We start from the raw sequence: 16272 nt of genomic DNA, 5'->3' as shown, positions 1-16272 counted from the left end.
ACTCTGTCACAAGAGACTAGGACCCTGCGGGACTTGACATCTTTCCGCAGGGCCTGCAAGACAGAGCTGTTCTTTGGCCTTTGGTTTGGACTCAGTCTGACCCTTATGTTTCCCTCCCCTTAGGTTTTGATCTATTGGCTACTTTTAAAATGAGGCTGCATTTTAAATTGCATTTTAACCTGTATTTTAAATTGGTTTTTTCTATTATGTTTTTATTGTAATTTTACTGATGTTAGCCACTCTGAGCCTGGCTCTGGCCGAGGAGGGCGGGATATAAATAAAATGTATTATTATTATTATTATTATTATTATTATTATTATTATTAATCCTAACAATGTCTACTTACAAAAAGGGAAAGGTAGTTAGGATTGCAGCCTCTCTGCAGTCAAATCTTTTAAGAGAACACAGTATTTTGCCCGTCCCCCATGATAACAAAACAGGATTTTTCATTTCAGTTTAATATTTATTTCCCCATTTTTCTTTCTATAGAAACCAAATGCAAGCAAAAAAACTATATCAAAAACAGCAATATAAACCATTCAACAAATGGACGAACCCCATGAATGCTTCCTAGGCTGTTGGATTTTCTACTCCAGAGCAACGTGTTCCCCACGCATCCTCTGCTCAAATTGCTTAAAAGCAAACAAACACACACATTCCCACAGAGGTAAATGTTATGTTGCTACAGCCTTTGAAAGGACCTCAGCTATCTCTGCTCATGTAAATAAATGGAAAGGTGTGAAGGGAATCAGAGCCTTGTGTGTTATGCTCATTCAGCCATGGGATTGCCGTTCTCCAGAAGCTCAGCTAAGGCCCCGTGACAGCTGCTAGATTCTCCCCTCCCAGAGCTATCAAGAGCTAAAGGAGCAAAGGGGAGAATAAGACATGGCATGAGCCCTTGGCTGCCATGTAAAAACAGCTCAATTCACTCTTGCTCAGGTGCAAAGTGATCAGGTGATGGTGGAGGAGGAGGAGGAGGAGGATTGGTGCAGAGCAAATCACAAAGGCCAAACACAGCAGGAGGGGACCTGGCAACCTGCCCAGGCGCTGGCAAGAATAGAGCCTTAACAAAGCAAACCCGCCGGTTAATCCCGTGGGTGGGAAGCCTCTTGACTGCCAGGCAGTGGAAGTTACACCTGGCTCTGCGCAGAGGCTTTAATCTCCGCCAGTTTGAGAGAATGGAGCAGAGAGGCTACCCCTGGGCCCAAGGTCAAGGGTTTGGAAAGGGTCACAAGACGTCTCGTTCAAAGGGGGGAATTATGCACTCAATAGGTTATCAAGGACTCACACACAAAAGCAATCAGAGGGAAAAGGATGATGGGGAAAACAGCTTGCCGAGAACAGAAATTCTTCCTACTGAACAGTGGAAAATGTGGCCTCAGATTCTCAGTCACTTTTAAGAGCTGGGCTGGAGCAAGTCAGTGTTGCCGCTTGAGGCGAAGGACAAGATGGAGACCCCGATGTTCTATGTACAGAAGCCAGCTGGCCTGGCAGTTGAATCTTATTTCATTCTATTTGAATGCAATAGTGTTCTCTATCACATCTGAGGGCACCATCATTACCCTATATTGTTTTGTGGCTTGGCCCTCCCCCCTGGCTAGTTATCAGAGTGCAGAACAGGCACATAGCATACATAGCTCTGGTCTCTCTCACACACAAAAAGAGCACAGCCATGGGGTTGCCACGGCTGCCCTCCCAGCGTCTGCCACCCAAGACTAATGGCAGAGTCAGCCCTGTCCAAATGTCTTGCTACTCCTCCACTGCCCAGAGATGGAAGGACCAGCGTCTGGGCTGATGTCAAGCTTCAGAGGCACATGGCAAGCATTAGGCAAAGGTGAAGTCATCACCTGAGATGACGGATTTTGCCTGCTTGTCAGAGTAGCAGAACTCCCTGGAGGCACCATTAGGAACTGAGGGGCGGGGGAAGAGAAATTCAGGACAGTTTGAATTCCACTGTGATGTGAAAATACCTAATTTGCACTTTCCCAAACAATATGTGAACTGAAACCAGTCTTTGAAACTCCCATTGTTCTAGGCACATTTTGTGACAGGGAATTTCGTTAGCGCAAGTAGTTTCTGAGCTCTGGGTACAGTACTGCGCCTAAGATTTCAGATTAAAACTGCAGAGTGGAAGGAAAGGAGGACCTTTTTCTGCCTGCCCACTTCCAGCTACTCTCTGAAGATTGGAGAAGAATATTAGGGGGGTGGGCAGGGTAAGGACTAGACCATGTGAAAATGAACATAATATTTTAGCTGCAGTTCATTCACTTCCAGTTTTGTATTCTTGTTGTATCGTGCCTAGACATTCTGTTGTTGCGTCCATAACATTGATTTAAGGTGCCTTTTAGCTCCTAGCTTTCATATCTCAGTTTCTAACACTGACTGAAACACAGCTGTCCTTTGACATTTGCATTTCTCCCAATGCTGTGATGCTGCAAAAACGTGTGTGCAAGGGGCAAGTGTGCCCTTCACAGTTTGGGACCAGTTCACCTGCAAGACGACTTTACCGCAGTATATATCCACTTGCCCTCGTTGATCTGCGGAGCTGGCACAAACACAGTCCTAAAACTCATTCTGCATTTGTAAGAATACAGTCTTTGAGTGTGACAGCTCCCACACTCTGGAACTCCCTGCCTAGTGACGCCAGGCAGGCTCCATTTGCCACCTGCTCAAAACATTTTTCTTTAGGCAGGTCTACCTAATGTTGACATGTGTTTTCATCTGTTTTTAGGTTATTTTGTTTTTAATTATTTTGAACGTTTTAAGCAGCTGTCTTAACTGTTTTTTATTGATAATTTTATTGATTCTTTTTGTAAACAGCTTTCTGAGGGTGTTTTTTTCTAAAAGCAAGTGTTACATAAATTTTATGAAATAAATAAAATAAAAAAAATATATGAGTGAAAATAACATAGAACAATGCTTTGCAAAAATGTATGGATTAGTCAAAACTGCACACAAAAATATGCACATTAGGATAAATTTGTTCTAAAATGCTGATGAATATTCATTAGGACTTTTTAAAAATGGCAAATCAGAAACTGATGAAGAAATATGGATCACAAACTGTAAAAAGGAGCAACGGAGAGAAATTGACAGATTCGTCCCTCCCAGGCTGCAATGCCCCGCAAGGTCCTCCTAAACAAGCCCCAGGAAATGAAGTGGAGCTAAGCAAGGGCCTCTCGGTGGGACTCGCACAAAACTTGGATTTTTAAAAAATCTCAAGTGCCAAAATGTCTCAGTCCAATCCTGTGGCCCTATTCCTTGGGTGCTATTTCCTGAATTTCTGTTTCTGTGCCAGGGGGCAACCCTGGGGTGTGAAAAGTCCAACTGATCTCACATAAGACACTATAAGAAGAATGTGGCAAATAGGAGACAGCTGTTATGTGTAAAGGTGATTAAAGGATCCTTAAACAACAAATTCACTTTTTAAAAAAGTTTTAACCTTTTGAAGTGACAGAGAAATGCATTGAAAAGTTTAGCATTGATGAGGAAGCTGTGGAAATATACCCTGCAAGCAAATCAGGATGAATTATGTTATATAACTCATTGGTCTTCCGCTGGTGGGTCAGTACTGACTAGTGAGTAAGAAAGATTAGGAAATGGGTTCTCCAATGCATGTTTGGATTAAAAGTGGGTCCTGGGACCCACTATTCCACCACGCAGCACAAAACCTCCAGATATAAACCTGCCAAGCCAAAGGCTTATACAGTACCGCCTAGCAGACTTCTACAAAAACAACAAACCCATATCAACACAAGAAATACAAGACAAACTAGGGCATGCCCCTGGCTAACACTCTACCAAATTACATGCCCTCTTTAAATAACTCAGTAGTAAAGTCAGCAGCAACTAGGCTCTTGACAACCTTCAAAAACCTCCTCCTAACAACAAAGAGACATGGCAAAGGGATGATATCCACAATATACAAAATACTGCTCCAAAACCCCACTAAGACGTAATCAAAAAGCAATGGGAGGACAACATAGGCTATTAGATTACCCCACCCAGTGGAACAGGATGCGGTCTAAACCCTTCTTTAAATCCATAACAGCAAAAAGAAGTCACTTATCAGTGAAAAGAAAAGAACCCACTCCATAAAGAGCTCATAACCCACCTACTCTCAGCAGCCAGAAACATCATAGCCAGACACTGGAGAGACCTGTCAGGAGTAAGCATGGACCAATGGTACCAGTATGGGAAACGGCCTTATTAGAAAAACTAGCCAACAAACTGAAATTGACCCAGGGACAAATAGAAGACGACGCCTTCACCCTGGTATGGTTCCCCTTTATCACGTACACAGCCCAACAAGACAATGACAAGCATCCGCCGACAGCATACGAATCAGTCTGGCTAAACTGATTCAAAAATACATACTCACACTCCGCTCACACATAAAAACAATTCTCACTACAGCCAACCAAAGACAACCAACCACACCCTAAGTCCCCCTCAACCTTTCTCACCACCAAGGAAACCCGCAACCTTTCTCACCACCAAGGAAACACAGCAAATGAATAGTAAGAGAACCCATACAAGTGACGCTGACACAACCCCCCCCCCACTAAGTAGAAGAACAGAAGCATAACCACCTGACCCCACCCCACTCACCATTCCCCTCCCCCCTTCCCCCCTTTTTTCTCCCTAATTGTTTAAAGCAATTCATGAACCAAGAACCTATACATTGACCACTAATAATGAAACATATGTTGTAAATATTTTTCCACGGTAATATGCTATTTTTGTGATATACAAATGACATGAGAAAACTTGGTATACTTATTTGTATAACGTTATTCTTGTTTATAAAACCAAATAAATAAATAAATAAATAAATAAATAAATAAATAAGTGGGTCCTGGGTCTGAAAAGGTTGAAGACACCTCATGTAACCGGCCTGTAAAGAACAAAAGCTCCACCAGCTTTTACTGATGTGCTTGACATTTCTAACTTGTTTTACTTCAATACTGTGCTTTTAGTTGGTAACGCACCTTGTGATACTTAGAAATGAAAGTGTAGATTATAAACATTAAAATAAATAAGTAGCTATCTGCTGTCATCTAACCACGATGTAATCAAGGTCCAAGCAAATCAGGATGCCGCCTGGAAGGTCCCTCTCTTGGCAAAAGGGCTATTTGCCTCCCTCCAGCCTTCTAGAAAGGGGACCAAGCTCATCGACTCGTGAGCCACCAAGCGCACCCTCTCCTGGGAAGGGCCCTGGGCTACAGCTGGGACTGCACTCAACCTGGGCAGCAAACTTCCCTCCTAGCGTGGTTGCATGTGACCCGGTCAGAAACATCTGGCCCACCTTGCAACGTGGTTGCTCAGCACAGCTTTCCAGCACCCGCAAGCCCTCTGTTTCTCCTCCCCACCCTGGCTTTGTGGCTGCCTTTATGAACCTGGCTATCTTCTCTTTCCAGACTCCCATCATTTACTTGCTTCTTTGCTTCCCGGCCTGTTAATTACAGGCCTGATGTGGGCAAACAGAATAGAGGGAGGGGGTGTTATTTAGATGGATAACTGCTTTTGTTTCCTTCCCCCTGCCAGACTTTGGAAACTGGAAGAGGTGAGTTAAAAGAGGAAGATTTATACCAGGATCCTCTCCCTGCGGCTCACCACCAGGATTTATAACCTGCTCTGGTTCAAACTATGTTCAGGAACTGGTGGCTCATAAAAGTGAAGGATTGAGAGGTGCCAGCTGGGACCAGGTGGCAGCAGATGCTGGGAAAGACACCCCCCCCCAGCCCTGCCGATGCTGCTCCTGGCCTCCAGCCATCTCCTTATTGCAGCTCTGGGCGTCCCACACATGGAGCCTTCTCAGTCCCTCTCAGTTCTTAATTTCAGCTCTCAGGCACTAACAGCCGTACTGAGTCAATGCTGGGCTCAGGGTGTCACAGCAGGGTTCTAAGGTACACAGCTAGGCATAAGCTAAGCCGGCGTTGTCCCAACACTTGACCTGCCTTCTGAGCTGGGTGGGCATGGTGGTCATCCCAAGGCCTGGGACTGGGCAATAAAGAGAGCGCTCCTGGGAGGAGGCTGGGTCTGTTCAGCCCAGTTGCTGTTGCATCCTTGGCAATGGAGGCTGAGACAATACGGCGGGCTCACTATCTAGTCTGGTCTCAGGGGAGCACTTCACGGATGAGCGGGGGTGTTGAAGTCATGCTGCTGCCGCATTGGAAACATCCAGTAACACGGAGGTGAGACTGAGAGTCCTAGAACTACACCTACAAGGCGCCACGACAATAGCAGCTGAGGAGCATGGGCCCCTGACAAGTTCTTGGACTTGAACTCACATCACAATGGTCAATTGTTGGGAATAACAGGAATTGTGTTACACAAATCAAAACACACCTGTCCTCCTAAATTCACTCTGAATTGTGCAATGCAGTTCTCCAACCCAAAAATGTGTACAAAAACTCCCCTTATATAAGAGAAAGTGTGCACAAAATGCACATATTGGCAAAAATAGCATGCACTATAATTAGGAGAGTTGCACACAAAAATATGCACAAATTTTCATTTGATTTTTATTTTTTTTATTTTTTGCAAAATGATGTGAAAATGGGATGGACTGAATTTACAATTAGAAAAATGAGAAAGTGATAGAAACCAAAATTTTCAAGTTTATCCATCCCTAGTTTTCAGACCCAAAGTTCTGTCATTATGTCAACTTCTGTTCTGGCTCAGAGCAGAATCCAGTACATCCATCAGACTGGAAAAAGCCAACACTTTCTTTTTCTAGTCCTCATGGATGTGCAGATAAAACAGGGAGAAGGCTTAAAACTCAAGTGTGAAAGTCAGTTCAGTAAAGTACTTGTGCTATTTCTTCTCCATACACCAGAATCATCCCAACTTGCCTTTGCTGCTCCACTGCCAACCTGCTTTGGGCTGCTCTCCATTGCTCTAGGGGTGTGTGGATATGAAACAACAAGCTGGGTGTTTAGTGAGGCAAACTCAGCATTGCTTTGCCCAATGCCAAACCCATCCACAACAACACACACCAATCTGCTTGTATAAAGAAAGGCCTTTTTCATGCTCACTGGACTGGTGCTGATAGGCAATGTAGTCCAAAACATCTAGAGCGAACCAAGTTGAGAAAGGCTGGTCTAGATGTGGTACTGGGCAAGAATACCTCACGAAGGACAACATCACATAAAACGTTACACTACTGTCTGGTTTAGCCGGCCAGTCAAAGCTGTTTCCCGGGGTGTGGCCGCTGTCGCCTGCTGACAGCTTCTAGGAGCCACAGGTGAGAGCTGGGAGCAGGATGGGGACCAAAGGTGGACAAACTATCCCTGAAGGAGCACAGTGTTTCCCCCCAGCAAAGGTACTACCCTCCCCTAACACCCCATAAACCCTAAAGCAGGCGAGGGTAGCTGATGGGTCCCAAACCCTTGGTGAGTTAGGGACTTTCCCTGCATGTGAAGACAGGCTCTGGCGGATTGAATGGACGAGACCAAGAGTGAGTCCATGGTCAAGAAGAACTGAAAGTCATTTGGCAGTGGCATTGCTCCCCATAATATACACATGTATTTCTTTGTCCCACTTTCCCTCTCTGGTTAAACAGTTTCTATAGGTTAGAAAATACAAAATCCAGCACATCTTGTTTACCAGCAGCAAAAGCAAGATGAGCACATACTATAGGCAATGATCCCTGTTTCAAATTACTTCCAACTCTGAAAAACAGCCATCTGTTTCTAGGCTTTGCCTTTCTTCAAAGATAGCAAACAGAATGTACAATTCCCAGGGTCCTCTGACTGGGAGTCATTACTATTAGACAGGTTAAAATTGGCTTAACTTTCTTGTTATATCATCCACCCAAGGCTTCTGCGCTGAGCAAGCAGCACAGAAATGTCCTGAAGCAGGAACCTATTGGTCCTCTTCCCAGGGGCCAAATGCTTGTTGCTGCAGCATTCCTTGTCTCATGGTCAGAATGTCTCACAGGAAACAATCTGCAAAGCTGTACATTATTGCTTTAGAAACAGAGACAAAAATCCAGGGCTCATCACCTCCACAAGTTTCGAAGGCATCCAAACCAGCAGCATGGGGATGAAGGTTCAATTTGCTCATCTGATGGTCTTACTTTCTCACCTCTCTACTTATTTTCACATATTACATTTATATCTCCCAAGGATTTACAGGAAGTTTCTCTGATCCTGGCCAGGCCCAGACCAGCTTACAGCTTACATCAGCCACCTCAGACCATTCACTCGGTCCTGCGTCAAAAGGGACGCGTCAGTGCAGCCCCAGTCCTCTGTGTCTACTGGTTCCAAGGACAAGAGAGCTGCTGCTGCTGCTGCTCCAGTGACTTGAAAAGAAGTTTCATGAATATAGGAAATAGCCTTATACCAAGTCAGACAATGTGATCCATCTTAGCAGTGCAGTCTGTATTGTCTCGACCGACTGGCAGCAAATCCCCAGAGTTTCAGAGAGGAAGACATTCCCAGTCCAACCTGCAGATGCTAAGGAATCTGGGACCTTCCTCATGCAAGGCAGTTGCTCTACCACAATGGCCCTTCCCCAAATTTCTTTAGAAGTTCAAAAAGAGTTCAAGCATGGTCCACAAAAATAAAACTTAACTCACTTTACTTCTTTAGGTCTGAATTCTGGCTGAAGAAGCCCAGGAAGGTACAAGGCAGATGTACAGGCTCCCAAATTGTAGAAGGCTTGTGTGATGTCCTTCAGCATTGGGCACCAAAGATCTGGGATCTTGTCTGCTAATAAGAGAAAAAGAGTTTGAGTGTATCTATTTGGGGTTCTTTCAATTTCTTGTTTCTTCATTTTTTCTTGTAATATAGACATCTATTCACTTTGCCTAAATGCACATTTTTGCTAAGCAATTTTCCCTAATAGAATACATTTTTGTATTTTATTTTCACGAATATATGTATTTTAATACACACCTTACCCCGGTATATAATTTTTTGAATACATTATGTGGCTGGAGAACTTCGCTGAAGGATGGCCGTGTTTCTGTTCATGTATTGTTTCATAAAGTGCAAATGAGGTAGGCTCACTTTTAAATAGGAACCTCTGGGCTCATCTACACTTCCACTTGCCCTGTGCCTAGAAAGCAGTTTTCTGCTTGTCCCATGCTTTCTAGACACGGGTTTTTCCTCTTTGCCCCATTGTTTTCTGCTGAAAAACCCCACTCTGGCGCTAAATCAGAACAAATGTTAATCCATAAAAAATCTGCCTGCTGTTTGTTCCAATTCTGAGCTAAACTGCGGGTTTTCTCAGGGGAAAGTAGCAGGGCAAATGAAGGCATAGATTCACCCAGAATCCAATTTCATTAGGTGTCCAGTTGCAGAACACAGGAACAGATCCTTGTCCCTTCTCCAGTGAGAAAGAAATATCAGAACCTTTCACTGATCTGGAGCATTTTGGTCTGGAATGTGAACAAGCAGCATCTCCTCCTGCAGTTTCAAGCAGCAAGCTTGAAGGAGATGGTGTTCCTTGCCACTTGCTTCTCCTTGCCTCATGGGGGGGGGAGTGCTGCAGGAGTCAGCACCTTATAAGCAAGCGCACATCCGCAATACAAACTTATATGAACTCTATGTTAGTTTAACTTTCATAACTTCTCTCTATTGAGGGTAGTAGCTTTTTGGGTTAGATATCCACAGATTTAGAGCCCCTAGGTTTCTGGCAGTGGGGGACTATTCCCACAATAAATTTGGGCTGTGCACACACTGTACCTTTAAAGCACCTTCAAAGCACATTCTCCCCCTCGAAGAATTCTGGTTTACCCCTCTTTTTTGTTAATTCATTAAATATGTACAATGCTCTTCATCTGAAGATCACAAGGTGGTTCACAACATAACAAAAGAACAAACAAAAGCAAACCAATAGCCCACAAACACTGAAAGGGTCACAGAATGCCCAGCCAAAGCCCTGGTTACAGAGAAACGTAATTGCCTGGCGCCTGGAAATATGTAATGAAGGTGCCAGGTGAGACTCTCTGGGGAGAGCATCCCACAGACGCTCTGAGTGGCCTGTTGGTGGGTACATTGTCTTGCATGTTTTTGACATGCCGAGCAGCGGCGGAGCATATGCTACTGCCACCCAGGGCAGGCAAGCAGAGGGAGCCCACTGCAGCCGCACCAGCCCAGCCCTCCCCACTGCTTCAAGGGCACACTCAGGCCATCCTGCACAGCTTTGCAAGGTGCTGGAGGCCAGGGCAGGAGAGAGGCGGCAACACTGCTGCTGCTGCTGCCTCTCCTCCTCCAGGTCAGGCCTGCCCCGGGAATGGAGCCGTGACTGGTGGGGCGTTGGGCCATTGCAAGAAGCAGCTGTCTCCGCAGCTCTCTCTCGCACCAGAGCCAGGCCTCAGAGACCCGGCTGGGTTCGGCTTCCCTCCCTGTGGCTCTGGCTACGATGAGGGGCCTGTCATGGAGGCACCTCGGCACACCTAGGGCCGTAGCCCCCCATGCTACCTCACTGATGCCAAGGTTAGGGGGACTATGCTACAACCAACCACAAGTGACCAGAGAACCTGTATGTATTACAGCAAGTTTATATGCTCCTCTCACTCGGACTAAGAATTTGTTACCTTTGTCCCAAAAGAAACCAGAACTGCTGCCTGCCTGCCTGATGGATGAAGGAACAAGAGAGGCTGTCGGTCGCTCACCCACGGCCTTGTGAAAGCAGACCTTGCCCCCACCCCAAGGCCAAGTGTGGTCGCCATTCTGCTGCCCCCCCCCCCCCCGCCACTTGGTTTAACTACCTCAGCTAGAGAGGCCAGAAGACCCCCCACCCAAATCCCAGAGCGCTGAGGCCCCTTCCCTTCCGGTGTCTAAGCAGATAAGCGCGCAGGCTGCTCAGGGTGACTCAAGCCCTCATAGCACATAATTGCCTGAGGGAAACAAATCTTTACCATCAGACAAACCACTGCCTTTCTTTGTTGCAGCCATTTGCAGCTGGTGGGCTCCCCCTCCACCCCACCCTTTGTTTCTTCGCCAGCTTAACAGATCCTCTAATTACCATGTAGGATGGGAGGAGGGAAACTGCTGCTTTTAGGAGCCGGGTGGCAAATTCCCTCCCTCCCTTTTCCCTCTTCACCTCACAATTACCTGACGCCTGGCTGGGCCATATCCTGAGCAATTTAGTTGCTGGAGGTGGGAAGATTCTTTGGCTGGGGCAGGGTGGGGCGCAAGAGCAGCAACAAACTGCTGTGCATCTGGAAGGGATATGGAGGGTGGGGGCAGAGCAGCATCACACACGCAAGAGCGCTAGGAGTGGGAGAAATGAACGAGGGACGGAGCCAGATGTGGGCCTCCTGGGCAGACGGCTGGCTGGGAAGCTGGTGCTGCAAGGCTAGCAATATTGGGTCTGGGGAAGGGGCCAGTAGTCCAGGGAATGGAGAGCTGGATCCAGGAGATGGACCACCCGGTGACATCAGATACCCTAGCAGATACCTTTTGGTGTGGAGTGGCCCCCAGCTCCGCCTTCTGTCAATGAGTGGCCTCCTCCTTCTGGGGAGGAGGCTGAAAGTAAATCAGATGCTGGGGAGGCATCAGGATAGCAGAGGCAGATTTAGGGCAGCATGACTGGTCCCCCCCCCCCCACTGGGTGCCAAGCTGAGGGAGGTGCTTCTGCGCGCTGCATCCATGACGTAGTGCACATGCACAATGGAAGGCAAGAGGCATGGGCGTGCCAAATTTTGGGCCCACACACTGTGCCGTGGAAATCTGAAAGACCAAAGGGTGCCCCTGAGCATGAGCACTGACACCACCTCTGTCTCCAAGGATATGGAGACGCCAACCCTGGCACAAATAAATCTTGCAGACCCAACCCACTCAAAGGATTGCCCATATCTGTTTGCCCAGTCCTGCGACTCCAGCTGCTTGCTGCGCTAAGAGCTAGGCATGACTCGCTCTTCCAAAGGAAGATGCAGGGAGTGTGTCACTTGTTGTATCAATGTCTTGGCTTGCACTTGGACACATCTTGTAATTTTATGTTGTGAACTACCCAGAGAAGCAGGAGCCTCATGGCTTTAGAAGCCATCTGAAGGCAAGGGAAGTTTTTTTTTAATGTTTAAAGTTCTATTATGTTTTTATATGTGTTGGAAGCTGCCCAGAGTGGCTGGGGCACTACTGCTACTGCTACTAATAATAATCCACACTCCCACTTGTCCTGTGTTCACTTACGCTTGTCTTGTGCTTTGGGGGCACAAGTCCAAGCGGCTTTTCGTTTGCTCTCCCTGGGAAAACCCACTGTTTACCACTGAATCAGAACAAACATCAATCTGCAGAAAACCCAATTCACCTTTTTTTTACAGTTTAGCAGTAAACAGCGGATGTTTCTGAGGAAAGCAACAGAGCAAACGAAAAACCTCTCGGACCCATGCCTAAAAAGCACAAGATGAATGGGAGTGTGGATGAGCCCTAATATAGGCTCATCTGCAACAATATTTGTCCGAAATCTTAACAACCACTAAAACACATCTCCAATTTGCCTGCGGTCTTTGCATTCTCACGGAAGCCTGCACTGCTACCCACATGGGTGGTTCTGAGCCGGAGCCGACTGTCTCTAATAACTTCCCCAGCTGTGCTAAGCTATTAGTTCCTGAATGTTTATTGCTGGTGTTCTCCACTCTGTGCAAGAGTGATAGCCCCACGGTGAAGCTTATGAAAGCCAGAACAGTCAAGTCTGGTAAACATGCCCACTCCCCCGTAGCTTATGCTACAATGAGAAAAAGCTGCTTTCATGGAACCTGAGAACGGATGCAGGAAGCGAAGAAAGTTCCTTCTCCCTCTGATAAAGCCATTATATCCCCGGATCTCTTGGCTACTTTCACATCTGCTGGGTGAGTCCAAGCACTTGACGCCTGCCCACATGCTCTTCAGTGGAGAGGGCAACCTCCCTGAGGAGCTGAGCAGGAGGCGGAAGCTGACGGCATCTGAGACAGCTCCTTCCGTCTCAAAACTGACGTGGGAAAGCTCCTGAGCACAGCCATGTGCTTCTCTGCAGGGCTTCTCCAAGAGAATGCATTGGTGGATTGTGGCCTCTAAGATGCTACTGGACAATTTTTAAATTTTTTAATTTATTTTGACTGCGTCAGACCAGCACGGCTACCTACCTGAATCCCCATTCCCATGGAACTGAAAGGGCCTCACTGCAGGGGGAGAGCCCTTCTTTTAAAGGGCATGGAAGGAGGCATGCACAGAGCAGAAACACACACACACTCCAAAGAGAAGACCCCCCCCAAAAAAAACTATTTGTGTAGTGCGGGGGGGGGGGGGAGCTCGGGCACAAGGCCAAATGCAGCCCTCTAGGTTTCTCTGTTTGGCCCTTGCAAAACTACCCAGCCAAAGGCGCACCTAGGAGTTGGTGAAACCAGTCCCCACTGGGGGGGGCAGGCCCAGGCAGGGAAGGGGCACAAAAATCACCTCTCGGATTATGAAGTGTATGGTGTATATGTGTTTGGCAATGAGCTACTGCTGTCGTGGTGAGATCAAATGCCGGATAAGTTTCATGTCGGTCTTGCTCCACTTTTCACCTTCCTCCTCCCCTCACCATCACTCCGGATGCTTTGAGAACTTGGGCTACGTAAAATGTAATTTCTAATGTGGCTATTGTGATAAAGTGATGGGGGGTGGAAGAGGATGCCAATACAGCTCCTTGCCAAAGGCGCAAGGGACCCTAAGTTTGCTTCTCTACCCAGCCAAAAATACCCCTGAGCATTTTTGCCTGATGGGAAAATGTCTTCAAACTCTGCTAAAGCATCTTTCCTCCTGATGCATGGGCATATCCTAGGCAGAGGAGATGGGAAACTTTGGTTCTGAAATAAGACAGAGAGGTGGATGGAGGTGTGTGATCCACTTGTATTTCCTGTTCTTAGGGATTTCCTAAAAATCCACAAGCAACACAAAGAGCACTTGAGAGGCTAGATAACCCGTGGTTATAACCCGTGGGCAACAGGTACCATATGTTTGCACTCACTTATTTCAAAATTCGCACCAGTGGAGCAAAAGCAGTCGCCACAGAGCCTCTGTCCTCCTTCCTTCTTAGGACCTCATCATTCAGCCCCACCACCTGGGTGTCGTCTGGTCTGCACATGCTGAAGAAGGAAGTGGCTTCTGCTTTTTGTTGTCTCATCCGTCTGACCCTCCCCCTGCCCTCCCCTTCTCTTCCCCCACTCAGCATTCAGCCTCTGACCTTGCCCAGTCCTCTTCCAAACCCATTCATGTTCCTTGCTCCACGGCCTCCCTCCTGCTGATTCACACTAGTTGTTCCCTTTCCTCTGTCTGCCTGACTCACTTACTCTCCTGGCTCACGCATGTCAGAACGTGTGTGCGCCACTGGCCTGGCGGCATCAGTGGGAAGGGGAGTGTGCTCTGCAGTGGCTTCGGAGACTTGCATCCAGGCTCTGTGACAGCTGGCAGGCTGCCTGTCACGGGTGGCCCGGTGCAAGGCTCTTGCACCAGAGCAGCTTCCCTCTTCCATCAGCTGTGCACTGCAGAGAGCAGGAAGAGAGAGTGAGCTGGGGCAATGGGGAGATGGGGAAAGAAGGAAAGGAGGAGAGGAGACACACCCATGCCATGCATTTAAAGCACAGGGCTTCCCCCCAAGAATCCAGGGAACTCTCATTTGTTATATGGGCACTGAGTTCCCAGGATTCTTTGGGGGAAGCCCTGTGCTTTAAATGCATGGCATGGGTGTCAATGTGACCAAAGAACAGGAAGAGAGGATTTGTGTGCGTTATAGGGAGGCAGAAGGAGTATTATATATTGCTATAGATTCTGGGGAGACCCCACACCTAAACCCTGGATGGAAATTAATAAATGGAAGGGTTTTGATGAATTGGGATATGGATGAAAGTACAAGCCATAGGAGCCAACTCTTAGGGCCTGAGGTCCCTTTGCCCCCCCCCCAAAAAATATTTGGGCCGGTCCTCCAAAAGTTGATGGGCATTGCCATTCAAATGGTGTCTGTGCACCACGTCATGTGATTGATTATGCGGGGGGAGAGGGCTTACTCGCCCCCAAAATATTTTAGTCAAGTTGGCACCCTGGTATAAGCTGGGCCGACTTAACATGACAAAAGGGGTTGATGGGCATCTGAGAGGAATCCTTTGGCCTGGGGAGTCAGATGGTGCCAAGGTGATGGGATGTATGTTTGAAGTGACAGGAAGAGAGTTTTAGCAAGGTGTTCTGGGAAGAAGTGGGGGAGAACAAGGTCTGGGATCCATCTTGGACAGCCTGGCTGAAGGCTGGCTGGGAGAGATGCCCTGGAGAGCTGCACTGCTGTAGGGGACAACCCCTCTTGAAATGACCAAGCTGTAAGATCTGGACTCTCTCCATGCAGACGGAAGGTGTAAATAGGTGAATAAGCCATAGTTCTTAAATCTATGAAAGTCTCTGCCACATCTTCAAATCTCCAGAGGAGCACAGACCCTATGAGAGTGCCCAGGACTCCTTGGGATCTCACCAACACTCGGCAGAGAGTAGGGTTGGCACCCAACTTTCGGAACAATATGAAGGAAGCAGAGGCTACGGTAGTCAGACTCATTGGGAACCTATGGGGCAGTGTCTCTGTGTGTGAATAACAGGCAAATGGGATTACTCTAGTCCAGGGGGTCAGCAAAATTTTTCAGCAGGGGGCCGGTCCACTGTCCTTCAGACCTTGTGGAGGGCCAGACTGTATTCTGAAAAAAAAAAATGAATGAATTCCTATGCCCCACAAATAACCCAGAGATGCATTTTAAATAAAAGGACACATTCTTCTCATGTAAAAGCATGCTGATTCCCAGACCGTTTGCGGGCTGGATTTAGAAGGCGATTGGGCCTGATCCGGCCCCCGGGCCTTAGTTTGCCTACCCATGCTCTAGTCCTCCACCCTCTCTTCCCAAAGTGATCATCCCATATAACTAGTTGCTGATCAGAGACAAGTCAATTTGGAAAAAACAGCAGCAGCCAAATACTTGGCCTCTGGCTTTGAGAGCAATTTTATTTGCTTGTTTTTAATGTCCTCAGTGGCTACATATTCCCTGTGGTGCACTACCAATGTATTAGAGCAACCGACCAAGGATTTGCTTTTGAGAGGGTGGGGTGAGCACAACATGGTTGATCATCTAGGCAGGACTTGTTTTTCATCCCCGCTGGACTGCTTTGAGCTGCAGTATCCCACTGATATGAAGGTCTGCAAGGGGGTGAGGGACCGTGAGTCTGCGTAACGGGATAAAGGCAGGTGAAGACAGATGCAACTTTCTCAGAGCAGAGGGCGAGTGGCATTGAATCCAAAGGTGCCTTTTTCTCTCCAGGGCTCCACTC

General features: G+C 47.2%; 1 protein-coding gene across 7 annotated transcripts in view; it reads right to left on the bottom strand.

Annotated features, from left to right (window-relative positions):
- Window positions 1-16272, bottom strand: part of FAM178B (family with sequence similarity 178 member B) — a 175894-nt gene that overhangs the window by 96618 nt on the left and 63004 nt on the right. For 5 of the 7 annotated variants that reach the window (XR_014551799.1, XM_083629332.1, XM_083629333.1 and 2 more), the window contains one exon: window positions 8586-8718. Coding sequence is in view for 6 of the 7 variants with exons in the window: in XM_083629332.1 (XP_083485458.1) it covers window positions 8586-8718 (133 nt within the window). In the remaining variant the exon portion in view is untranslated. The remainder of the gene's footprint in view (window positions 1-8585; window positions 8719-16272) is intronic. The other 2 variants (XM_083629331.1, XM_083629329.1) reach the window with 1 other exon arrangement.

The sequence above is a fragment of the Podarcis filfolensis genome (genome assembly GCF_964270895.1).
Source record: "Podarcis filfolensis genome assembly, chromosome: 8".
NCBI classification, from domain to species: domain Eukaryota; kingdom Metazoa; phylum Chordata; class Lepidosauria; order Squamata; family Lacertidae; genus Podarcis; species Podarcis filfolensis.
The sequence above is the reverse complement of the archived record's forward strand: the minus strand, read 5'-3'. Positions and strand labels throughout refer to the sequence as shown.